This window comes from Bradysia coprophila, chromosome III (genome assembly GCF_014529535.1).
Source record: "Bradysia coprophila strain Holo2 chromosome III, BU_Bcop_v1, whole genome shotgun sequence".
Classification (NCBI taxonomy): Eukaryota; Metazoa; Arthropoda; class Insecta; order Diptera; family Sciaridae; genus Bradysia; species Bradysia coprophila.
Genome location: NC_050736.1, coordinates 3,933,297 through 3,959,215, shown reverse-complemented (window position 1 = coordinate 3,959,215; position 25,919 = coordinate 3,933,297). Strand labels below are relative to the sequence as shown.

Below are 25,919 nucleotides of genomic sequence, written 5' to 3'. Positions count from 1 at the left end.
GATACTGAAAGTGAATACAAAACAGATTTTCTATTTACTGTCGGAAATATGAGTAAAGACGAATGGATGATCGATTCCAGAGCCACTCGCCATGCGAACAACGATAATAATTTCTTTATTTCCTTGGACAATGTTATCTTTCGTGTACAGAGGAGGAACAGTTCGCACAGAAACGGCAAAAGGCATTTTGTACGCTCCGCAATTGGTTGGAAATGTCCTGTCGGTGTCAGAATTGAAAAAAATGGGTTTTACGGTCGAATTCACCGAATCAGTTTGCAGTATCAAGCGCAATTGTCAAACAATTGGTGTTGGTGATATCAAGAATAATACGTACTGTCTTCGGCAATCGCATCAAGTGAATACATTGGACATAAGAACAATTGCGTCCATCGTTGGCATAAAGGTCATCGCGATCCGAATACAATCAAGAAGATGCATGCATTGGTGGATATTAAGGGCAATCGTTTTCATCATTGGCATAGAGAATCAGGTCATCATGATCTGAACGCATTTGGGAGAATACAATCGAATTTGAATGGACAAAGTTTGATCGCAAACTAAAGATTTTTCGTTTCGATCGTATTGTACGTCTGGATAAAGCAATCAGTAAGTAATCGGTCAAAATTTATTCTGGAAAATATTCATTCGATAAAAGCCTTTCGTCACATCAAGTCACTAAATTATTTGTTTGCAATAAAAGCTATTCAGATTGAACTTAAATCCTTTTATTCAATCCTCCGCTATAACTCTGGATAATCCAACAAAATGTCATCGAGGTACCCACACAGTAAAGATGAACAAACCTCACAGAATATAGTAGTGTAATTCATTGTGGAATTATCTGGGCGATGTGATCGGTAACTATCGATGCAACCTTTTCCCAGACAAAAATTAAACGAATCTAAGTCATTTTTGTAAAGTTGAATAAGTCCTAAATCTCAAAAATCGTCAGGTTCGAGACGAAAAGTATGATTGGTATTAACTAAATGCTTTGAATATGACGAGCCCACGACTAAAAATGCAATTTCTGAAGTGGAAAAGTGTTATATTTCAATATTTGCAATTCGATTACACTGTTGGCCTTACTCATTGACGGCATATAATTAAAATATTTTTTTATCGGGAAGTCGTTTTAACAAAATATGAAATTAGTTTCGAAAAATATAAAATCAAATAATTTGCTAATGTTGGGCGTATGCTCCAGTGCAAAAGAAGAATGTTTAACACAAGACCAGCAAGTTTTATTTTTTTTTATTTTAAGATTTTATTCTTTTTTTCTCGCTTAAGTATGTCTTTCCTACTTGACGTATACCAAACGAAAAATTAACATCACCATCGAACACATACCAATTCAATCACTTCAAATTTTCACAAAATTTTCGTTTTACTTCTTAGCCAATTCATTCGACAGCCAATCCAATCCTTCGTATAAACCGTGACCCTGTGTGGCGCATGTTGCTTGAATGTACCACTATAAGAAGAATACAAAATTACAAACCATAATTCACATCAGAAACTGTCATAGGAATACTAACGTGTCGGTTGCGCAATTGATTCAGATGCAATTTATCGGTTAGTTCAGCCGCACTCATTGCATTCGGTAAATCCTGTTTGTTTGCAAATATTAGCAGAACAGCATCTCTCAGCTCGTCTTCTTGTAACTGGAAATAATAGAAGCAGTGACGATTGGAATTCTGGTCCATGTGACAAGTGCAAGATAGTTAAGTCCGACATGGTTTTATACAAATAAGCTAAACTTTAAAACCTGAGCATAACCACATAATAATGTGAAAGGAGTTAGACTGTTCCGTTTATTCGAAAATCATTGGTCGACAGACAACTTGATTTAGATTCTTTGGAATGTAAAAAGAAGTTTATTGCCAAAAGACATGGGGTAGCATAAATGTCTGAACCAGTCAATATATATAATCTTATCTAATCTGTCAGTTATGATGGTTATGCGACAGCTGAAAGCAGTGACGCAAGTTTCTTCAAAGCGACCAAATTTCGATTCGATTCGAATTTTTCGAATTTTCGTTTTCTGAGACAAGCGAGCAAATATTCTGTGTTATGAGAAGCTGAAACATTTGGAGCCATTAAAATTGAAGAAAAATGTGAAACCATAGGGTCGCCCACACTTTTAAATACATTCTCTCCGTTTTGTCAGCCATTTACCTTAGTTACACCCTCTCCAAGTGACAAATGTAAATTTTAGTTGTAACGAAACCAGACCGGTTTTTTAAGGGAGAGGCTGCCTTTAATCGAAAAACATCGACGAACTTAAGCTTTACTCGTTAAGGTTGTAGTATGGAAGCGATAGTATGGTTATAGAAATCTGAACTGTCTAAAGGAATTATGTCGAAACCACAGAGGGTGACACATAGGTTTTGAAAGCTGATAAGACTTATGGTGGTACTGTTGCTACAGAATTTAATTTGAATTGTAATTTACGGAAAATATATTCATAGAAAAAAGGTGAAAATTGCTTTGCGTTGGACATGGTGCCTGAAAAACATCAAAAACTTGTGTACAAAATTCCCCGAAACAGATTTACTTTGTTAGAAATTTTAAGCAAACACTTTCTTATTCTGTTTTGTCGTTTGACATTGGGGCGATGCGTTTCCATATTGTGGAATCAACATCCACGAACTTCTCGTTAGTTTAGGTTTTAATTGGACGTTCTGTGTCAAACAGAAAGAACTAACGAACTTGAAATATGCTTGCACAGTAAAGGTGACCGATCAATGACTCACCATATTTTGTAGCTCCTTTTCCGCTTCTACAATACGTTCCCGATCATTTGAGTCTACGACAAAGATGAGACCTTGCGTATTTTGGAAATAATGACGCCAAAGTGGTCGAATTTTGTCTTGACCACCGACATCCCAAACGGTAAAGCAAATATTTTTGTATTCAACCGTCTCAACATTGAAGCCAATGGTAGGAATTGTCGTTACGATTTCGCCCAATTTCAATTTATATAAAATTGTAGTTTTACCAGCTGCGTCCAATCCGACTGAAAGTGAAAAACATTTTTTTTTGTATACTCGAAATTGACATTATGACACATACTGAAATCCCACAATCGCATATTAACCTCACTTTTTACGGTCAATACAAACTAATAATTTCGATGTTACTTACCCATCAGAATTCTCATTTGTTTTTTTCCAAAAAGGCGTGTCAAAACACTGGATATTGTTAGACCCATGTTGATGTTGTCTTAACAATTCTGGTGAATCTTCCTAGCTACAAATATATTTTTATTTTCTTCGTTGTTCTGCGCCACGTCAATTAATCGAAACCGACGTGTAAAATTAAACAAAAATTTTTTCGTGTATTTACGACCACACCAAACTCCACTTTGCTCACAACAATGGAAAACGTCTTGCTGTCACCTGAGCCGTTCTGATTGTTAAATTCTATCAATTTTTTTTGGTAACGACGACACAACCGTTAAAAACTGTTAATAATTCGGAAAATAATCAATTGACGATATGTTCGAGTTTTAATTTAATTTCGCCCCTACTGCTAATCTTTGACTTTATTTCACTTTCTTTCAAAATTGATTGTTTGCTCATTAAACTTATCTTCGAAAAATTAATGCTCCAGTCATTTTATTTTTAGTTTGTTTTGAGTTCTTTCTTTTCGTATCTGCATGTTGGTATTGTTAACATTCTTGAGTAAGGAGCGGAATTATTTAAAATTATTTAAAGCGAAGTTGGAAGTTATATAATAGTATAGATTACATTGGTTGCTACGAAAGTAATTCATTATATGAGGTAACAATTTGTGATAAAAGCGATAAAAGCAAACTCACAAGTGTGTCTTAGAGCAACCTTCCGTAACTATCTTTTCGACAAGTGGAAAGAGAGGGCAAACTGCTGTATAATAATCAACTTTCGCATGGGACGGACAATAAGCTTGTTTCTCTTCGTGAACATTTGCGTGATACATATTGAAAAGCCGATTTGCTTTTGAACATATAACTGATAGGAAAATCACGTTCTAGACCTTCACCAAGATTTGATTTTTACTTCAGAAAAGTTTGGATATAGTTTGGACAAGACAAAGCCATCACCTCTGATTTATGACGAAACTTGTGAAGTAAAAGATTCCGTATCAACCTGTACAAGACAAATAGGGTGACGGCTTAAGAGACTCGATAATTGTACTGATAATGTGGTTATTGCTAAAAAATATTTAAATATTCGATTGACTGGTTTAAAAATGTCGTTTCGAATGTAGGTATAGTGTGGAGGCGGTGCGTCTGAATGGCATGACCTGCACACTATATCTACCTTAGTCTGTTCTATAATAAAGTACGCTTCAAGCACTGGGTAGTACTTTAAACAGAAAGAAACAACAAATTTAGTGATAACATCGCGAAGGTGTGTACTCAAAAATTTAATTTTTCAAAAAGAACTCTGCGTGGTATTACCACAGTGGTAACAGGAAAGAAACAACCATGTGTTTGCCTAAACGACCTATTTGTAACCACTTTTTCAGTAAGGGGACTGTCTCGAGCCCTCTACTGAACAGTTAAATGAAAGCCGCAATTTATTTTCATATATAAAGTTTACTTTATTGTTAACAAATTTTTCTTTTCATTTTATTTTACTCGAATATCTATATTTTAAATTCTATTTCATCCTTTTTCGTGTACGCATGATCGCTTGTTTTTTGCGTGGAAAATCCCTTTAAAATCACATTTTTTTCTTGTTTTTTTTTTTATTTTTTGTTTTTATTTTATTGTTGCTTCTGGTTTTATTTATTTACAAAAAGGGTTTCATGTAATGTTAATCGGCAGAAACTATTTGTTTTGTTTATTTATGTGTATGTGGAAATGCAACATTAAAAATTAAAATACATTTTCTTTCACTATTTTTATGTTTGCTATTTATGTGTGTTTGGGATTAATTTGACCGGGCCTAAATATACACTAACCACATACACCAAAACGCTATAAGCCACCGATTCGGAAATATACAATCATTTGCCATTATGATCCGACAATCTTATCGAACATATGATGACATTTAGTACCAGGAGGCCTATTTCTTGCAATTTTAATTCTGAAAATTCCGAAAAATTTTGAAAATATTCTTAATTAAAATTCCCAAAAGCAAGCCGGGTTGGGGAAACAAAAGTATACACAGTGCCTATTTTTAGAAAAAAATTTCCAATATTTTTTTTACAATTTCCCAAAATATGTGAGGATATTCCACGATTTGCCAGAATTTGCCATTAGCAAATTGTAAGCAACTCTGGCAGATTGTAGTAAAATCCTGGTGAATTTAAGCAAACGGAAAGTTTCAGCAAATGATTGGAAATCGGTTTCTCGAAAATGAAAATAGTCCTTGATACCGAATCAGTCACTCCGTGCAAATTGAACGTATAGGATTCAACTTATTTCGTTCTCCGTTGAGTATGTGGTTACAGTGTTATTTAGTGTCAGTTATTGTGGGATCAACAACAAATTTTTTTAATTATTTTTTTTTTCATTATTTTAATACTAATACCACAGATATTAATTTAATTTTTATTTTCATTTTTTTTATTTTTTAAGACATTTTACGGAGGAGATTAGATACGTTTTCTTTTACTTTATTCATAATTTCATATTTTCATCTAGTCGAATTTTCTTTTCTTCTTTTTTTATTTTATCTTATAATATTGTTAGTTGTCCATCGATTCTTAAATATAATAAAAAAAAAATTGTGTATGCATGTGTTTTGGTTGGGTATGTAAATATCTAATCATATAGTAAATAATGTTTTTTTATGTATTTAATAATAGTTTTAAATTGATCATCTAATTTTCATTTTTTTCCCTTTCTTTAAATATTTAAGTTTGATCACAATGAGAAAGACTAAGCTCAAACGGTTTCTTTTTCTCTGAAATAGTTTTCGTTTCAGTTTTCAGCTCAGGATTGATCATCAATCCATTTCAGTTAATAAAAAAAATCCATGACTTTACAATAAATTAAAATGGGACCATGTATTCAATGGAAAGATATTTAGGTTTGTGGGTCTAATATATCATATCAACGCAAAGTATTCCTAAACATCGTCGGTCATTGATTCTGCTGTTCGAAACTGCTCAAATCGGAAAAATATTTTTTAATCTGTTTGGTTAGTGAGATCTCGAAAGAAGTCGAAAAGCCAAAAAGCAAACAGAAAATTTAGTAAGTTGTCGTCTGGACTTAATAATAGGTAGATGAGGTTAGCACATTAATCTTAGAATTTCACGAGTTAGTTCAAAAAGTACCTAATGCACAACTTAAATTATAAGCACAACAAGAGTTGTGCTTTGAAACTGAAAAACCAGTAGATTGTGAATTGATTCAACTCAATTGAATGTTCCTAATGATGAGTTGCAGAAGTCTTCTAAGCTGATAGACGAGGTTTTTCGATCATTTGTTAGAAAAATTGATTAATGAATATTCCAAAATGGCAAGACCTTTAAATATTGCCATTATATAAACAAAAGTCGGTATGGTTGGTTAGTTGGCCAATTTATCCATTTATATTCATCTCTCACTCGGTTGTTTGACTAACTATACAGAGGCTTGAAAAGACGTTTACGTTTTACGTCTAAAATACTGACTAGTGGCTCAACTCACTCTAAAGATGTAGACAAACTTTCAAAAGAATTGTTAAAACATGATTCAGCCAACCTATCACTTAATTTGCTGATCATTTTATTGATAAAAAAGTTTTGCTAACGTGATTCGATGTTTGAGCCTGGATTTGAGCTGAGAATTGAGATCACACTCTATTGCTGCTTGTAAAAAGCGCAAAATATTTTTTTAATTAAAAAAATGTTAGTTTCTGGCCTATTTCGTGACGTTGATTGCCACGAATGATTATTTAATCTTCCGGAAATTGAGGGTAGTATGTATTATTCCACCATATTTTGGGCGTTCATTTTTTGGTGCTATTGGCGCAAATAGTCAATACTAGTGAAAGAAACTATTCGGACGCACGTTCCAATAGTTAATACTATTGAAACTGGCTATTCGAATATGTGTCCGAACAGCGGTTGCACTAAATGTAGGGGAACATCTACGGAATAAACTTTCTTAGTCAAAATATGCGTCCATTTACTTCTGAACTTTGAAGAGCTGTGCGTTATGAAACCATTTTCACTAAAATTATTATCCATTTGTAGACACAAAGCAATTGGATCGTCTACATTTTCCATAGAATTTAAATTATTGAGATGACTTTTGACCTATCTATCTGTTAGAAACACGCAAGTGCAATTTCCCGTATGTTTTGTTACTGCATTGAAGGGTACTATGTCTACAACCTTTTCGAGACGGTGGTGTTATAGAGAGCCATGAGCTCTAATGAATAACCTTTACGTTGAAACTATGGAAGTACTAGACGTTGGGTCGATGTGTTTAGAGCAAAAGAGAATCGATAATTATTTCTTTACATCTTCTCTGACTCATACTCAATATATTGCGAGAGGAATCAGCTACCTTGGCAATTTGAGTAAATTTTTCAAAAATTGATCCAAAAGAATCAACTGTAACAACTGTTTATGAGCACTCGGCAATCATTTAGTTGCTGTGATAAGACATTATGCCACCTAAACCGTTTGAGGTTCTACTAAAACTTAGTGTAAAATTATAAAAATAGGAAAATTTTAATATTTATTTATGTGTAGCATGTCTACATCGTGACTTAAGTAAAAGACTGCAGGCGCCATAACGAAAAAGTAATGGTTTCGCCCGAATATAACCTTCGACAAAACTAAAAATGGTTATCATGAAGCCTGGCGGGCATAATGGTTGATATGAGTTTATCGTGTAATTTTTGTTTCAAAAATGAAATATTATTTTGGCTTGTATCTAACTCGTTTTTAGTAAAGACAAGGAAATAATAAGAAATTAAATTACTCTTTTTTCACATAAACCTTTTCCATACCCCAGCGTTATTATAAAAAAATTAAATTTGAAGAAAGAAAAAGAAAACAAAATTACGTTTCATACGACGTCAATAGAGCTGCATCCACTGGTTCCAAGCACGATGGACATGTCAAACTCCGCATTAGCCAATCGTCAATGCAACTGAGATGATACGTGTGCATGCACGGCAGACATCGAACGGAGTCGCCCACATTGAATTCCATCATACAAATAACGCATTCGCGAGACTTTTTACAGCCATCGTACAATCCAATTGGAAGGTGTTGTATGAGACCGATACGTTTAGCTATTTTCACTTGTTCCTCCTCGGTTAGATGAGTCACTGGGCGACTGACTGATGGTGACGGATAAAAGACTGGCGGCATGATTTCCTATTTTGTCGATTTGAAAACATTTTGTGTCAACCGAACTGATGTTTCAAAATTTTTAGTCAATATCTTACCGCAAATGGTGCCGGACCAATTTGATCGGATGAATCACGACTGGATTCATTTCCCCGTAACAATGATATATCATCTGCTGTTGATCGTTTCAAACAATTGCCCATTGTTGACGATTTGAATAGTTTGACGGACGAAAGAGGTTTCTATTTCAATATTGTCGCAACAATATTTTTGTCCCTGGACCAACAGCAATTCACAACGTTTTGACGATGCGTTTATTGAATTTTTTGGATTTTTATTGAACATATAGATTTTGCGGTAGATTTTGATGTAGAATTTTCAGATGTTACACTCGTCTGACTCGGTTGGATATCTGTAATTGGAAATGAAAAGAAAATCTTATCATTTTCGTTGACAAATTAATCGACTGGGTAAAAAGATGTACTGAAAGTGTTAATGACCCAATGAATTATAATAAATGACCTGCTCAAGCCAAATTTATTTTGGTATGTCGTATGTGCCGTATGTGGATGCTGATGATATATAAAATGACAATTTAAACATTCACGATGGATATGAATGTATGAGACATGAATATTTCTAAAGGCGCTTGTACAGCTAATGATTCTTCTGCTCCGAAGGAGGAAATAGAAAGACATTCAGGAATCAAAATTGTTTGAAATTTAGACTTACAGTCACCAAATCTCAATTTTTCACATTCACTGGTTTCATCGCTTGCAGCTGAAAGAGGGAAAGGATTTTTAATTTGGTTCGAAGAAAATTGTGTCAGTGTTACTGGGGAAGATGATAGAACAATTTATAAGTTTTGAAGAAATTGAATTCTTGATCTGGTGACACAAAACCCTGATTTGGTCGGTTCTTAACTGAAATATGCAGCGAAGCGTTTGAAATCTAATGGAACGAAACATGGAGCCAGTTTTCGTTTGAAGGTTTAAAAGGTTTAATCGTTCTCTGATGCAAAAGAGAGTGTCAATGTAATTCGATTTGGTTATACCAGTATCTGGCTTCTGTTTACCTTGAAATTGATTATCGCCAATCGAATATTCAAATCCACAGAACAGAATTTTGCAAAGGCTCAAATTTAACAGATTTAATATTTTAGAATACTTCCGGTTACTTTGGCTGACGAAGTAAATTTCGACGTAGTTTCTGAACGGTAAGCACGAGATTAAAGTGCGTATTTTTGTTGACCAGGCTACAATTCTACCTGAAGGATCTGAATCACTCGGATATGGGTATAGGTTGTCTAAGGCAATAAATATTACTTTCTACACACAACACGGAGAGTTTCTTCTTTTTTTTAAATAACAACAGTAACAACGTATGTATGCTATGTAGGTATATACTATACGTATATATCGGTGTACTGTATAGATTAACAAACACAACCAGCGCAGAAATTAAGTTTCTTTTTTCTTCTTCACAAAATACAAATATATACAACTCGCAGACAACAAGAAAAAAATTTAAGTGAAATAGGTACTGACATCAAAAATGAGAGAATGCAACTCGCTTATGTTAAATTAATGATTCACTAGACCAGACATGGTATATAGTTTTTGACCGATTTTAGCTATAATTATCAGATGGCTTTTGAGCAAATTTATTTAGGCCTTCGCAGTATTTTTCAACGGCAAATAAAATGATAATGACAAATCGAAACTATTGACTCACAAAAATAAGTATTGCTGATCCATTGGATCATTCGCCACTTTTATATTTACCTGATGCTACGATTCATCTATAACACAATTCTCGTAATTATCAATTCGTCGTCAAAAACATGATCTAGCCATTTGACTATGAAGATATTGCACGAATTAAAATTCGAAAGAAAAAAAATAACACAAAGGAGTTAAAATCTCTGTCCATACGAACATATGAAGTGGATGTTACAAAACTATATTGTTGAACCACAAAAAAAAAACTTTATTATTGTTCCACTATTCAACCGTTTAATGTCACTTCAACGTCTTGATCTGCCACTCATAACCAATATTTATCAATTTACATGATTTTTGTTAAAAAATTCAATTTTGCTCCATCAAATATTTTCTTTTAACTTCGTTCTATTTATTTTTAGAATTATCGACAGTCTTCTTTCGACATTTATTATTACCAAAATTTAATGCATGTTACCATCAGTGAAGAAACAAGTACCAATACCAAGTCTATACCATCAGATGATGGGTTTTGACAGATAGACGTGAAGTGAATGCAATAATCGATAGATGGTGTTTGAAATTTTGTGACGTTAAAATTTAAATTCAGTGCAAGAATATAGAAAATTTAAAGGAGATATGTAGTAGGCCGTGCTTTGACCTATCAGTGAAGTTTACTTTTTGTTTTGAATTTCGTGTTTTCGTTCGTTTATTTGTATTTAAACTGGAACATCCTTAGTATTATTACCTCGATTATTACTGTTATTCGTAGAGGGGTAACCGACTCAGAAAAATCATTTTCTGTTATGTTCTGACGAAGATGGGTGGCATCCAACTTTAATTTTGTAGACGCCCACGAGTAACCTATAGGTTTGTTCCAAGACCATATGAATTGTCAAATTTCATCCATATAACCATAACCTCAATAATACCTCTGTGTAAATCGCTTAGGCGACGTTGGTCGATTTGTATGAAATATCACGTAAGCGACGTTGTTAGGGATTAAATTGTCGTTGTTCGGGTTGTCAAAGTTCGTGTTTACAGTTACTTGGAACAAACCAATCTGGAATGTTTTATTTAAACTGTTCTTTCATAACCTAGATTTTATTGACGTTCACACGGGTACTTTGTCTACTAACTCACAATTTATCAGCAACCAAAATTACTCAACATTTACTGAAACGTAGGTACTGGAATTGGTCCAATTGCATTTACCAAAGCACTGTTAGACAGTGCTTTGCATTTACCCATTTCATGACATTCACTTTACCCAGTGACAGCACTTACTCCAGTTGCCCGATCGGTTACCCCTCGACCGAATGTAGTCTATACTACTTAAAATGTTAATTAGTTATTATTTGTGTGGATGTTAATCGTTGGATTTCAAAACGTGTGTGAATAATCTCTTTACTTTTTAGTAATCGCGAGAAAGTGTTTTTAAATATAAGATCTCAAAAGAGACAGATTAGTGTTAATAGTATTTTACATGACTAGGGATAAAAAGATGAAAAGTAGAGTTTTCGTGTGAATTTTGTTGATCCGAGGCGAAGCCGAGGTCAATAAACACACGAAAACGAGACTTTTCATTTTTATCCCGAGTTATGTAATGGATTTTACATGCTGAGGGCGTCGAAAGAAGTGCTTAAAACATGAAAAGTACGGTTTTCGACGCATGTAGCGTGTAAAAATAATTTTACTATGCTGGTGCATGTCATAAGGCTATTACATGTATAGGCAATAGCTTTTACATCACTCGCATAGTAAAACGTTATACTACACACGGGAAATAAAGTGATATCTCGTATCATGATGAGTAAAAGTACCTCGGGCTACCGCCCTCGGATACTTTTTCTCATCTGGATACGAGATATCACTTTACTTCCCTTGCATAGTAATGTACTCTACGAAATTATCACAAGGAATGAAAAACTGCAAGATATAAGTAATTTCCTGAACGTCAATGCTATGGGGTCTCGATGACTGAAGAATATCTGGTACGTAAGCTTTTCTTTTTACTTTTATAGAAGAATGGTAATTTCTTCGTTTTAAAATCAGATGAAATTTATTGAACGAAGGGAACATTACTCTAGTTTTCACTCAATGTTGGTACCATTTCGATCAAAAAATAACTAGAACTAAACGCCCAAAATTAATTTTCAGAGCTTACTGTTGGCCTAACACAATAATACCAACAGCATGATATAAGCGACGACTAATGCCGCCTTCATTGTAAAAACTGAGGGAGCCCGGGATTTTGTCTCGAACTGATGAAAATTATGTTGATCAATAGAAGTAAAAGTTTCCATAAATTTTATTGTTGATATGCAGACAACAAGTCAACTTACTAAAGTGTTGATCCGACCATTTAACGTAATTGTACAGGCTTGAACGATACTAAATAATTGTTCAGCTTAGTACAAGCAGGATTTCTAAAATATGCTTGTGTCACAACTTTTATTCATGCTTGGCAGATCGACTGTCGCAAATGGTTTGATTTGAAATCAACGAATTTATCAAACATTTTTATTAAAACAATTTAATTCGATTCTATGATAAAAAATTGCTGAAAAACAAAAGATTTTATTGTTTACTCTTATTGACTAGACAGCAAAAATTAGTATCTCATTCTGGAAGTTATATGTATTTCACTCTCGGAGTAATATGTTTTGTATGCTGAATGAATATCATGTGCACTCTTGCAGTCATAATTCTGGACTTGGTGACCTTAAGCATAAAAAAAAGATTTTAATGATGAAGCCATGCAAGAAATACTCTTCCCACTAACCTCGATCGATGTTTATGTCGCGTTACATTTCGAATTATAGGCCCCGACATATCGGAATCAGAACTACATATGGATCGACCATGTGCAAACGATTTACGATAATTATCCGATGGTTGATCATCAATCGCTGATTTGTAGGTCATCTGTAAAAAACCGCCATGTTCTACAGTCTCATTTAACTAATAGATCAGATGAATAACTAACCGGATTTAATGAGTTACTACCAGTCCGTCCTGATTTATTTGAAGGAGTTTTCCTTGAATTTCGATACTCGACATACTCGCGGCGTGTGGTATGAAACTCGGATAAAACCTGAGCGTACGGAAATCAATTTAGTCAAGTTAGGCTTACGTCAGAATTTTTTACTAGTACCTCAGTTGGTGGAGTCCTAACATCAATATTTTTCATTGAATTCTGACTTCGATATAATTTTCCGCTTTTCTGTTCAATTATGCGCGAGATGTACGGTGTCTTAGTGTCCACATATGTTTCGCTATCAGTAGACTTGCTTATTGGTAAATAATTTTGCGAAGTTGGACTTGGTGCTGGACTCGACACGGCACCATCTGGTTCGTCTCGAGGCTATTTTTAGCAGATCATTAACAATCAAATTTCTCATGATCGGAAAAAAATAATTTTCTTACCACATTTGACTTCCATTCAATCGGTAGACTCGTGTATTGACCAGTTGAGTAGCCCAACACGTCCGTCTCATTCTCACCCATCGAATATAGACGCAATTGGTGTCTGATGGTTGCCTTCTCTCTGGCCCTCTTTTTTTGAAATTCTTCTTCAACGCGACGCATTGCTTCCAGTTCACTTAATCGTTGTGCTTCTTTCTGTTCGGCATCTTTTGATAATCGTTCAGCTAGGCGTCGTCGTTCGATTTGTCTGACCGTACTTTGGAATGTAAAACGATGATGGTTTCGAGACTTTCCGGAATTGATGTTTTTCATTTTGAAAGCAAATTGCGATGGCTCAAGGTCAGTTAAATGTTGATTACCCTAAAATATGCAATGAAAAATGTAAGCGAAACTCATTCAGTTCAAAGATATGCGGAAGCGTACTTACATTTGAATTCAATGCGAGTTCAGGTGGATCTTGTAAGTTTTCTCGTTCATCATATTCTTCATCGTTGAAACTTGATGATCGATTTTCGGAAGCAATAGCTTCGGCTCCATAGCGACGATCGCTACCTATGTTAACCGGTGAACTATCTCGTTCGTCATATCCAATGGCATTTTCTTGATTCGGCAGATACATCAAATGTTTGCCGCCCGTAAGATAGTTAAAAGAAGGCGGTAAGATTTTGCTGTGCTCAGTTTGTGTCTGCTGCCGTGGACGTCGATGGTACGAACGATATTCATTATGTTGACTCTTTTCTTCAATTTCGTCGGTGCGTTCATGGCGATCTTCTTCATACGGAAGGAAGTCTTCATTCTCATCACCACACTCTGACGTTGTATTGAGAACTGGCGTGAATAGGTTGTTATCTATCGAATTAGGCGCTGAACGACTCAACATCCAGTTTTCATTGTGGTATATAGTTGGCTTATTTTGCTCACGACTGTCATTGCTTCCGCCGAATGCACTTGAAACTGTGCGCTTTAATTTTTGAAGACTGTTGAATGTTTTAGCATCAGCTAACTGAAGATTTTCACCGCCATAACCAAGCAAATGACTTTCACGTGGAAGGGATAAACTGAAGACATGACCTCTATTGACCAACTTCGATAATTCTTCTTTCGAGTTGGCCATTTCTGCATCGTCTGAACTACTTTCTTCTCCTAAATCCTGCAGTGGCGTCCATGGTAAAAGAAACGGACCGATTTTGTCATTGTTTTGACCATCGCGTAGTGTAGGACTTTCAGGGCGTTCCTGCAACATTCCAGCATCTCCTGAAATTCCACTATCTCCGCTTTTATTGTCGAGAAATCCAGGAATGGGATCTCTATATACACGTTCGATTCGACTTTCTAACAACTGCTGATTCAGTGAAGGTTCGTCCACGTCCACATCGTTGGCACTGTAAGAACTATAATTTTTCTTTTCGCACACATTCGTTGTTTCATCTGGACTCGTTGCTACATCACAATCTAATGCTAAATTTTTCCAGGCAGCAGCTGGTGAAAAACGCGGAACTTCGTATTGCCTTCGCGGTAGTGTTGGACGCACATGCAGTTGAATTCCATTAGGATTACTGTCCGGGTCATTCAGATGATCGTCTATTGTTTGGATTAAATGCATTGGGAAATGGTCTATCAGTGCTGACGATAGACTGGAATCGGTAGACTCAGAATCCAGTTCGGAAAAGTGATTCGATGTAGGCATCAAATCTATGGTGGATTTATGGATAACTGGTAATTCTTCGTTCATTAGCATCGACTGGTCTCCAGTCATACCAAAATAAAACGTTTTCGTTGCGGATTCGATGACATGATTCTGATGCCTTTCTTCGTTTTCTTCTTTAGCCAGAGGCTTTCGGATACTCCTACAATCCTCAAGTTTCACTTCATCGATTGGCTTGTTCACTGGTTTTTCAAATGATTTATTTGGCAAGCTTTTTTCCAATTCCTCGCAGCTCTTGCTCAACAATTTTGAATCGATTACTGCGGATTCATCTTGTCTCTTTAAGATAATATTCTGTGATCGTCTACGAGTAGCGGCTAACAATTCTTTTTTAAAGTCCGTTTCAGTATTATTTCCGGATATTGTAGGTGATGTCACTGGCTGTGAAAACTTTCTCGATCGAAGTTTAGATTCAACTGAAGACATGCGACTTACGGGTATTGAACGCTGATTAACAACGTTGTTTGTTGATGGTAAATGTGTTTCTTTGTTAGCAAACGAATTGGCACCAAAGTGTGATTGCTTCTGTTGCATTAGCAAACTCAAATCAAACGATTTTTCTCTTCGAAACAGTTGTGGCATTGGCGGTACGTTTTCTTCGTGATGATCGGACAGTCGATCGAATTCAGTATTGTGTGTATCATGATTAAATGGGAGGCTATTAAATGATTGCCGTTCTGTATTTGAATATCGATTTAAATGATTTTTAGCTTGCGCGGCTTTTTCAATCTCTTTTTGAAATACTGTCACTTCATTGCCTTTTTGGGTTTCCGCTTTTGTCTTGAATAAACGTAATTTTTTCGGAGCTTCCTTTTCCTCCACATTTTCCTTATTATTAGGTAAGTTTTCTTCCGGCTTCTTCCAACCAAACCGACTCGGATCGTAGTTCAGGGATTTTCTTTCCATTGATGCTTGATTTGCTTTCACTTGTACGGGTGGCAAAGGAGCCGCTTTCTTCTTCTTGTTTCTTATTAACTTTGCTTTTGGCAAATTATTTTTGTCCATGTTACCTCGAGAGTCCATCTTCGGACCATCATTTCGTTCATCACCACTTCCTCTCAAGTCTGGTTCTGATCCAGACCGTTTGATGGGATTATTTTCGGGTAATTTACCTAGCCCCGGCTGTTTTCTTATGATATTTAATTGAGTTTGTGAGCGTTGCATTAACTGATGTGGATGTGGTGGCAGACGTGTGCTCGTTTCAGACGGATCTGGACTTCGCGTAGACGATGTGCTTCTTGTACGAAACACACCATTGTGCAACACTAAATCTCTCCTCCCCGATAGCGTCCCACCACCATGTAAAATATTTCCATTATTGGTGGCTCGAAGGCGTGCACCACCCTTAAGTTCTGGTAAAACTTTGATTTGGTGCGTGTGGCGATTTGTAGATTCTCGTGGAACCGACTGTGACCATTGACTAGGTGAATGACGATAATTGTTGTGATCGATGGAATTTGGCACAGCTGAATGAGCACTGCCCGAGTTTCCCATTTTGCATCAAATTACGGTTGCTCGCGTATAAATTGTCTGGAAAATAAAGATTTTAAAATTAGAAATAGAAATGTTTGGTTACAGTTAAGTTAAAATAGAAAATCATTGAATCGTCACTGGTCTTCAAAGTTTCAAAGTTGTTTCTCATTTGCTAAAATATTTCGTAACTTATTGTCATCAACCTATTTGAATATTGTGTGTGAAACACTTGCGTTTCATAAAACGAAATATTCGTAACAATGATTATCTTTTCTGCTCGTTTTGTTTGTAACCAATGTTTCCAACGCAGCATTGTATTTTAATTATCAAACGTGGTATAAACAAAAACTCTTCGAATCCAATCAGCATCATAATAAAATTCGAAAGTCCAACTCAAATAAATTAAGAATGAAAATTTTATTCAACTCTGCACCGAATTCACAGTCATCATCAAATTCAATTATTATCATCGCTCATATTCATGCATGATCTTGTATATACTCTCCCATGTTATTCACAAAAAAATATTCGAAAGATATGCGGTGAAAACTCTTATTTGCAAGTGGAATGTTGTATTATGCACATGTAACGCGTTGTTTATTCGTGGTAATGTTGGTGGAAATAATCTCAGAAGAAATGTTTCTTTCCTTTCATTTCATATTGTGATATACAAACATCACACCTTCGAAAATTCATACATGAAAACAACAGCTACACGAATCACACAAAAAAAAATCACTCACCAGCGGCAATAATGAATATAAGAGAAGGAAAAAAAAAAACAATTTTTATAGTTTCTAATCAAACGAGATCTATCATCACAAATGGAAGTGATGAATACACATGGAAACTTAATCTCATATGAATGGTGGACCGTACGTACGTATGTACGTATACCGATGTACTGTAGAAATGTGATTTTTTTATTTTCGTCCATCGAAAGTCAATAAACTTTCCATTTCTTTTATGAATTTTCGCGGAGATATATTATAAAAGTAAATTGGCTTTATGATGTCGGATAAAATTATTTTCAGTAAAATATCGATTATAATTTGTACGGGAGCAATTGTGTTCCAGGTAAATCAATAGAAAGCGGTGAGGAGTAACAAAGTGGTTTAGAAAATTATGGATTGTACATATTTTCATGACCTGTTGTCGAACTCTTATGATTTGCTTCAAACCAGCTAGTGTGGGAAAGTGCAACTGACGAAAGTAAGATAATAAAATTTGTTGACGCACCGTCGTAGGTATGTCTCTCGAATATCTTAGGACACATTTACAAGGACGAAGGACACCTCTTAACCTACTCAGAAAATCTTGACGACATTGACTTACACTAATTTTGGTACGCTGAGTCGAAATATTATAAACATTGGCAGCTATCGAACCAGTGTATAGAATTTCGTAAGATTCAGAATTTTTAGAGTAGACATATGTAAATATACGCTCGAGCAGCATGCACAAAGTGCCACTACTCATACATATGATATATCATTGTAAAGGTTATAGTACTCTAAGGGTAAGCAATATTTTCAATCTTCAGTTGCTGGGCGAAGGCAAACCCCTCTCTAAAGCTCAGTGTATCACAAACCCAATATGACCCATGTTGGTCGTAACTACATGACCTTAGCTATGCCATGTGCCTCAACTGGTGTGGTAGAAATTCTTGTACAACATTGTTCTCTTTAAACTTTTGCTAGTCCCTATCCCGTCACCCATGAACTTAAAAAAATGGACGCGAGTTGGTTGAACGCAATCAACTCTCTACATGCATTCTTATTAATTTTATTTTTTGTAAATTGCACATAGATCCTTGGTTTTGGAACCCTTTTTTATTTAAGACCGAAATACCAACGAGTTTTTGAATAAATTTCATCCAATCAACATTACAAACAATTTCTAACAGCGCCTATGGCCCTCCCCTGAAGTGAATCCTAATCTATCGAAGATCGAGAAGCCGTTTCGGCCTCATGGAACATAAGACAATGTTGACCAATGCAACTCTTTTGTAACTCTTTATCACCGTACAACTCCGATGTAACTCTTTCTTTCAACGTGCAACTCTGATGCTACTCTTTCTTTGCATAACTCTTTGCAAATCTTTGCAACTCTTTTGAGTGGCTTGCACCTCGCGATTTCGCTCCATAAAATGGTTGACTATGTCTCGTGTTTTGTATTCACGAGGATATACATTTTGTGCCACAAATATTATCGCTATAATCAGGAAATTTCAGGGATACGGTCATTGTGTTAATTAATTGTGGTTAATTCTGTGAGCAAATTCACTGCATTCAAAACATTGTCGATATGAATGCTTGTCGTAATTTCATTACGGTCTATAATGTAAGTATGTCAAAGACTTGGTATGTGACTTCATAAATCACAATCCGATTAATTTCTTCCAATCAGCAGTTCAACAAATTAATTCTAGTTATGTAAATTCAATTTAAAATCTCAAACGAGAATGAGTTGGTGTTCAATGTGTTTACACAGTCGACGCTCTACATGAATTCTAAGTTAATTTTATTTTTTTTGCTAATTGCGCAATTTGAAGTGATATTTAGCAATAAGATGTTAATTATCACATATACACCGATCAGTCAATATTACAACTGACGGTAAGGAAGGTATTCATTTCAAAGAATTCTGTATAGCTGAAAAGACTTCACTTACATAATTTCGAAGAAGTCAACAAAACAGTAGTTTCGAAACGATCATCAGGTGTATAATATTCATATGTATGTGAAGCAAGTTCTGTACGTTAAAATACGCATTACAACCAGAGCAGCAATGAACTATTACATGTATTTCACTTTCGCTTGAACAACTTTCAATTGTACGTGTTATGTTAAAAACAACAAAAAAATAATTTATGTGGCCCTACAACACTTGGCGGTACGTTAACATTTACTTACGATAATCACTCGCGTATGCCAAGATTTCTGTATCGGAATTCGATAAAAACGAGTACATATCATTATACGAAATATTCCTATGTTTGTACAGATTGTATTGTTATGTCGAATTCGATGGTATGTAAAAAACTATCCCACAAGTTCTTTTTTTTTCAAAAAATAATTTGTCAATAATACGGTTGAGTAGGTACTCATCAGTATGTTATTTATTAAACCAGGTATACCACTGCCAATCTTGCGAAGCACGATGCACAGGTCGTCAAGCTTCTATCGTTTTTTTTTTGGTTGTTGTTGTTGTTGAGAGATTTTTGCGAATCGTATTTACTTCCAAGCAATACATAAAAATTCAAATGTATGTAGATGAATTCAGTACGTGTCTCATGAATGATTCTTTTTAAGCCGTTTAATTTGTTAAATGAATTAAACAGCAAGTCCATGATTGTGCGAAATGATTTTTTTTAAATGGAAATTAGGATGCATCGTCGTGCTCTCATTCAGAACATATAAAAGGTCGTTCACAGATTATGCTTGCAGATTAAAAAGGGAGGAGAAGTTCTCGAAAATCGTGCCCATTTTCGATGTTTCCTTCATACATTTTTGTGTATGAAAGCGAAGGGAGGTCTGAAATTCATCATTTTTCACATGCATAATTTGTGAATGGCCAAACAAGAGGTGTTTCGGTTTCCTGATATTTTTTGACGATATAAGAGTTAAATTTGTAAAAATTTGTTGCATGCAGTCTCCTTCAAAATCAACCAAACACAGTTTTAGAGATCAGCATTAATTAATGGCCTTTTCATTAATCGAATAAGAAACTGCAAATTACAACACCGACTTCCTTAGGAGACGAAACTCAACAACCTCAACAATTCGCATGGTCGGCTTCTCTTAGTCCAAAAAAAAGATCATTATTTTACATAGTTGCGCTTGCATATTTACAATGGTGTGGTGATGTTAGTACAATTTAAACAATCTCACAGTTATTTTACCATACCGCCTCTAGAATCGGTGTGAATCTTCACAGTCTTTTGTATTTCATCTACGGAAAGAAATTTTTCGCAATTGATTAAGCAATAAAAAAATTTGAAATTTTACAGTGTGGCATGGAACGTATAGAAGTCGGTCTATTTCGGTTACTGTTTGATTAATCAAAATATTTTTTTTTTTTATTCAATTTGATTGTATGCCTTTTAAGAATTTTTCTTGGAACTGGTTCAGTTACCAGATTTAAAAAAAAAGAAACCTACAAGAACACTTACGCCAACATACCAACTTGATTTAATCTTATTGCAATTTGATCTAAATAAATAAACTGCGCACGTCCCAGTGAAAACGATTCGCAAAGTAGTAACCAAGACTGTGGAACTGAAATTACGGCTTGAACGAAGCGGTTAAGTTCAAGTTTAAATGGACTTTGTTACGTTGGGTGAATCGTCCTATCGGACGGCCTACATTTCCAAACGAATTAACATTAATACATCAAAATTTAATTTATTCAAACTCATAACTTATGCAAATAGAACTGCGTATTGAAGCCATGCCCTATTCGCCTATTTAAATTTTATAAATAAACATTGAGAGAACTCATATGACTGGCTTCTATGTACCAGTTTCTTTTTCATGCTTTTTTTTATCGAGAAAGTCTTCGTCATTAAATTATCGCACGAAAACTTGTTAACAACAAATTTTGGAGAAAAATAAATGCTAATCAATTGATTACCAATTCGTGTGCTGGTTATCGACTCGGTAAATTATGTTAATGCAGTTGATCTAACATAAATTTCTTTTAATGGACTTAAGGATTGCAGTTTATTGCTTGAGAAATTTTCCATTTAACACTTCACAATGCAAAATGCAAGACTTTATTATCATCCTCTAAGGCATAATAATAATTGGTATTTACAGCGAGTACTCTGAACTTGTGGTATCTAACGGTAATCGACAATGATGTTCTCATTACACTGTGTTTACATTCATTTTTTCATATACTTCTTTACTTCATTGTTAACTTTACGTGAATGGTTTTAGCGCAGCGATGATCTTAAATAATTTTTTTTTTCACCAACCAAAAGAGTGATGGGTAAAGTCTTAGAATTCACAGTTCAATATCATCCAATAAATTTGTTTAGTAATAATAATAATTGTACACAAACCTTGCACATCACATCACAAAACAATAAGATCTATTGACCATCTTGAAATATACGTCTTGAGTTAAACCTTTCGAAATAGCAAACAAAACCACAACCATACGAAGTAAAAAATAAAACTACAGTCCGCACTCTCCGTAACACATATACACAGTGTGTATGCTAGATTACGATTTTATATTCTACGATACAATGCACGGACTGAATATAGAGCTTCGAAGCGGAATGTTAGTGTTCACGACACAATTGCGATATTTCAACTGATGATTTCTACCTCAATGAATTAACGTGGAGGCATGAAAGAAGAAGAAACAACAAGAAATGGTTTTTAAATCGAACAAAAATCAGTTGAAAGACGAATAAAAAACGAAAATTAATTTTTGCGGTGCATACTACAACAATACCCGCAACGTTTAATTTTTTTAATATTATAAAATGTATTCGACTCCGTGCAAGAGTTTATATTTTCTTCTAAGGCAATGACATCCTTGCGGTTAGCACAGAATATTTATGTTTTGTCTTTTGAAAGTGATGATAGATGAGTGCTGAATGTTCGATAAAATTACCAGTGTAGATGCAAATGGTAATGGCAATTTCTTATTACCCATATGTGGTTTCAGTCATCTCTCGGTATAAATAATAATTCTACAACAACACTAAAAACATTTCATATTTCCTACTTTCTTCAGCTTATCACGATATTGACTATGTCTGCTGTACCTGTACCATCAATAAGATTTTCAGATAAATGGACAAGTCAATTCATAGTTCAAGTTAGTACAAATGACGATGTAATATTTTTGCGTTTATTGAAAGTGGCTTCCATTGACGGTTTGTTGCAATTTATCGTTCGAATAATGCTAATGATTATTAATTGAGACGAGCATATCCCCATTGGTTGTGACATTATCGTTTTCTGTGCGAAAGTTTTTTTCATTACCACTCAGATTGAGTGTTAAAATAACGAGTTATTTGAAAAAAATGTTCTTCCATCAGCGGAGAGATATGGAGAAATTAGGAAATAATAAAACTTGACTAATGGTTAATAATAAAGAAAATGAAATTCTCTTTTCAACGAAATTAGTTTTGGTCACATAATAGTAAACAGTTTCCAGATTTGGACCAACAAAATTTATTTTTCATGGTCGTCGCATGGATGAATCGTAGTCACGTTGTAGTAGCAACAGTCTGAGTAGGAAAAATGCAAAACAACAAGAGTTTCAATTAAATAGAATTTTAATTAACACTAAAACATTTGACTCGTTTCACAACATTCCCTGTCGATGCTGTATACACAGAAAATGGAAAATCCACCATACCATGACAAGCAGCACCATAGTCACCATTTATGTTGGCGACAACGACTGCACCTACAAAATCCGGATAGTGTGGAACGATTCGGCGTAAAGCCATTTCGCCCGCATTATGGGGAGTCATATTGGCGCGTAAAAATTCCACAGCCAATAAGGCGGGTAAGAATCTGTGGTGATAGTTAGGCAAATTAAAAATAAAACCTGGAATTGCTTGCTGTACTTTGTTACCTCATCATTATATCGCCGTCTCCTGTAGCACTAGCTGCACCAATGCTATTATCACAATACGCTCCTGAGCCTGGTATTGGAGAGTCACCGACTCGCCTGTAATTTGATTAGTTTTATTCAAGTATTAGGGTCACATAAGTTAGAATTGCATTTTTCAATAACTCTACACCCAAACCACTACTACCGAAACCCTTCAGAAGGGTAAAATATCTTCTATCTTCTCCAAAATGCTAATACTTACCCTGGTATTTTGTGTCTCGCACCGTTTGTACTTGTTCCTGCGTAAAAATATATTGACTAGAAATTTACAGGGAAAATGAGAATGAAAATGTCAGTACCAGCAGCAACATTCTTATTCCTATCGATTACAATCATTCCAATTGTGTCGTGATGACCTGAACCGAATTTATGCTTTGCGTAATAGTCTCTTGTATTCCAAAAGTTGTCTACTTCATTGTCAGAAAGTGGTTCATACGGTCCACAACTAGTCGAACTGTTCGGTTGTACGTTCTAACGTAGTAATAGAAAAATCATTTTACTTTTTTACTTCTTCTTCGTAAAGTTAAATAGCGTTAATACAATCACACGACTCGGACAAAAGCGGCTGAGTTTGGCTGTTTCAGCGGTTCTTGTCGGTCATGCCTAGGCAGAATATCACGAGAAAGAGTGGTGTAGGGAAAGTGGTGGTTTTTATTAAATAAAAATTTCTTCCAAACACCATTTTATCATAGGTATCATGGCCCTCCGATTTTCATACGATTCGTTTCGGCCACTTTTGTTCGGGGCGTGTGTTACTGTTGTGGGTAATTAAAGTTACGTTAAATTTTTAGAAAGTGTTACGTGTTGCAACGATAATTAATTGCTTATAAATTGGAGTCGCACAACTGTTTCTCTGCGTAATAAACAGGCAGACGTTTTACAGTATCGATAACATACCATCCAAAAATTTGGCTGGCATGAATTATTTTTCCAATTCTGCCACACTTGTTGTGAATAATTTGTTGCCAGCGATTCGCTTTTGTAGCCCATCTGTATGGCAAATTCAGTCGCTTGTGAACCGACTAGCATAGTATGCCTCGAATTTTGAAGAACATTTCTTGCCACTGCTATCGCATCTTTGATATTTCTTAACGCTGCGACTGCACCAATGTTCATGGTCGCACTAGAGAATTCAGTTATGCGCTCAAGTTTGGTTCAGTGAGATACATTTTACATTAATATAATAACTACCCGTCCATAATCATTGCGTCTAACGTTGTTTCACCATTTTCGTCTGGACTTCCCCCGTATCCTACAGTCGTATCGCATTGTTCACGTTCACATACTGAACACCCTTCGACAACAGCATCAACGGCACTCTGTTTATTCGTGAATACAGTTTCCCACGCTAATAATCGTTAGAATCGTGAGATTTAGATTCACCAAATTTGATAGAACAGAAATTGTCAACAGTTTTACTACCTTTCACAGTAGCTGACTGAAAGTTCCAAGTATTTATTACTAATGGTAACGAAGCGAATATCCAGTCAGCTTGTAATGTTATTAGTAACAAAAGAATTAATTTAGACATCTCCAACAAAACAACAAAATATTAAACTCTGAAGAACACAAATCACAATGAGAAGGGAAATGTAAATGCTGTCGTATCGTGATAACATATCAATGAGAAGATTAGTGACATAAATGTATTGTATACAGCTCAGTCTTTCGTATTATAGTCGGGTGCCTTTCGTAGACGAATTTACTGTTCTTTGATCGAATAAGAAAAAGAAAATAAGCGTTACTGGGAAGGTGAACCTTGGTGAAGAATTCAGACGGAAATTTTGACTAGGCTGGTGGTAATGAAACGTAACTTGCAAGGTATGAATAACTAAATTCCGAGAAATTCCATATGTTGTTTGCGTGATTTCTCTTTTGACACAATTTGTTTCAGTCGTTTGTGGTACCAGACTATCAATTTATTATCACAGTTGGCCCCATAGATGTTTGTACGTTGTTTATTGCAAATTTCATTTCATTCACGAATGAATCGTTGCTAGATCGTGTTCTTTGGAAATATTGAAACATAGTTACAATCGCACATTTTTGATTATGAATTCTGGTAAAAGATATCATTAAAAGTAAACTAAAATGCATTATCTACAAAACGCCCAAATGTATGCTTCTTAAGAGGCATCGATGCTCTATTAAAAAGCATAAAGTGCGTTTTTAAATACTGGATTTTAGTTTACTTTTGATGTCTTTCTACCAGAATTCATTTTCAAAAATGTACGACCGCAATAAAGACCACGAATGTGTTAGCTTTCAACAGAAAATAGATTTGGTTGCAGCAGTTTGACCAGCTCTGAGAAAACGGAGCAGTTTATGAAAATTTTGTTGAACTGCTGACTTTTCTCAGAGCTGGTCAAACTGTTACAACCAAAACTTTTTTCATTTGAAGGCTAACATATTCTGGGCGTTATTGCTGTCGTAGATTTTTTTTAAATGAATTTTGGTGGAAAGATATCATCAAAAGTAAACTAAAATCCAGTATTTAAAAAAACGCCCAAATGTATGGTTTTTTAATAAAGCATCGATGCCTCTTAAATGTTACAATCGATTTTCGCTATATTTACTCTTGAGATCACTTATCGAAATACCTATGTTCGTTTTATGACTTTCTCAGTTGTGTTTGATGGCCCGAGCTAACCAACGAAAAATTA

The 25,919-nt window shown here is 35.1% G+C and overlaps 4 protein-coding genes across 5 annotated transcripts; all 4 read right to left on the bottom strand.

Annotated features, from left to right (window-relative positions):
- Positions 1 to 1,081: 1,081 nt before the first annotated feature.
- LOC119077956 (ADP-ribosylation factor 2) lies at positions 1,082 to 3,651 on the bottom strand. The gene is made up of 4 exons (XM_037185330.1): positions 3,145 to 3,651; positions 2,754 to 3,016; positions 1,536 to 1,661; positions 1,082 to 1,471 (listed from the first exon to the last, which is right to left on the bottom strand). Exons 1-4 carry the CDS (start codon positions 3,209 to 3,211, stop codon positions 1,385 to 1,387), a joined length of 543 nt encoding a protein of 180 aa, XP_037041225.1. The 5' UTR covers positions 3,212 to 3,651; the 3' UTR covers positions 1,082 to 1,384.
- A 1,755-nt stretch (positions 3,652 to 5,406) lies between these two features.
- Positions 5,407 to 10,491, bottom strand: LOC119078096 (RING finger protein 11). The gene is made up of 3 exons (XM_037185565.1): positions 10,068 to 10,491; positions 8,382 to 8,695; positions 5,407 to 8,310 (listed from the first exon to the last, which is right to left on the bottom strand). The coding sequence occupies exons 2-3, from the start codon at positions 8,484 to 8,486 to the stop codon at positions 7,990 to 7,992; spliced, it is 426 nt and encodes a 141-aa protein (XP_037041460.1). The 5' UTR covers positions 8,487 to 8,695; positions 10,068 to 10,491; the 3' UTR covers positions 5,407 to 7,989.
- A 2,025-nt stretch (positions 10,492 to 12,516) lies between these two features.
- On the bottom strand, positions 12,517 to 21,922 carry LOC119075527. Of its 2 annotated transcripts, none has more exons than XM_037182000.1 (7): positions 21,680 to 21,922; positions 13,861 to 16,668; positions 13,434 to 13,793; positions 13,162 to 13,371; positions 12,994 to 13,101; positions 12,790 to 12,932; positions 12,517 to 12,728 (listed from the first exon to the last, which is right to left on the bottom strand). In XM_037182000.1, exons 2-7 carry the CDS (start codon positions 16,630 to 16,632, stop codon positions 12,707 to 12,709), a joined length of 3,615 nt encoding a protein of 1,204 aa, XP_037037895.1. In that variant the 5' UTR covers positions 16,633 to 16,668; positions 21,680 to 21,922; the 3' UTR covers positions 12,517 to 12,706. The 2 variants fall into 2 exon arrangements, with proteins under 2 accessions (XP_037037895.1, XP_037037904.1); XM_037182009.1 differs by lacking the exon at positions 21,680 to 21,922 and adding an exon at positions 21,247 to 21,645.
- A 977-nt stretch (positions 21,923 to 22,899) lies between these two features.
- LOC119077077 (putative N(4)-(beta-N-acetylglucosaminyl)-L-asparaginase GA14866) lies at positions 22,900 to 24,872 on the bottom strand. Its single transcript, XM_037184236.1, has 7 exons — positions 24,679 to 24,872; positions 24,448 to 24,604; positions 24,154 to 24,379; positions 23,556 to 23,727; positions 23,459 to 23,495; positions 23,218 to 23,313; positions 22,900 to 23,156 (listed from the first exon to the last, which is right to left on the bottom strand). The coding sequence occupies exons 1-7, from the start codon at positions 24,785 to 24,787 to the stop codon at positions 22,913 to 22,915; spliced, it is 1,041 nt and encodes a 346-aa protein (XP_037040131.1). The 5' UTR covers positions 24,788 to 24,872; the 3' UTR covers positions 22,900 to 22,912.
- Between the last annotated feature and the right edge of the window lie 1,047 nt (positions 24,873 to 25,919).

Excerpts from the sequence above, each read along its gene's own strand:
- LOC119077956 (XM_037185330.1), bottom strand. The coding sequence starts at position 3,211 with ATGGGTCTAACAATATCCAGTGTTTTGACACGCCTTTTTGGAAAAAAA. Across the intron at positions 1,662-2,753 it reads AAAAGGAGCTACAAAATATG|TTACAAGAAGACGAGCTGAG; the intron begins GTGAGTCATTGA and ends TATTATTTCCAG. Across the intron at positions 1,472-1,535 it reads ATCAATTGCGCAACCGACAC|TGGTACATTCAAGCAACATG; the intron begins GTTAGTATTCCT and ends TTCTTCTTATAG.
- LOC119078096 (XM_037185565.1), bottom strand. The coding sequence starts at position 8,486 with ATGGGCAATTGTTTGAAACGATCAACAGCAGATGATATATCATTGTTA. Across the intron at positions 8,311-8,381 it reads TTGGTCCGGCACCATTTGCG|GAAATCATGCCGCCAGTCTT; the intron begins GTAAGATATTGA and ends TCGACAAAATAG.
- LOC119075527 (XM_037182000.1), bottom strand. The coding sequence starts at position 16,632 with ATGGGAAACTCGGGCAGTGCTCATTCAGCTGTGCCAAATTCCATCGAT. Across the intron at positions 12,933-12,993 it reads GTAGTAACTCATTAAATCCG|ATGACCTACAAATCAGCGAT; the intron begins GTTAGTTATTCA and ends GGTTTTTTACAG. Across the intron at positions 12,729-12,789 it reads CGACATAAACATCGATCGAG|GTCACCAAGTCCAGAATTAT; the intron begins GTTAGTGGGAAG and ends TTTATGCTTAAG.
- LOC119077077 (XM_037184236.1), bottom strand. The coding sequence starts at position 24,787 with ATGTCTAAATTAATTCTTTTGTTACTAATAACATTACAAGCTGACTGG. Across the intron at positions 24,380-24,447 it reads GACGCAATGATTATGGACGG|TGCGACCATGAACATTGGTG; the intron begins GTAGTTATTATA and ends TGAATTCTCTAG. Across the intron at positions 23,157-23,217 it reads GACGGCGATATAATGATGAG|ATTCTTACCCGCCTTATTGG; the intron begins GTAACAAAGTAC and ends CTATCACCACAG.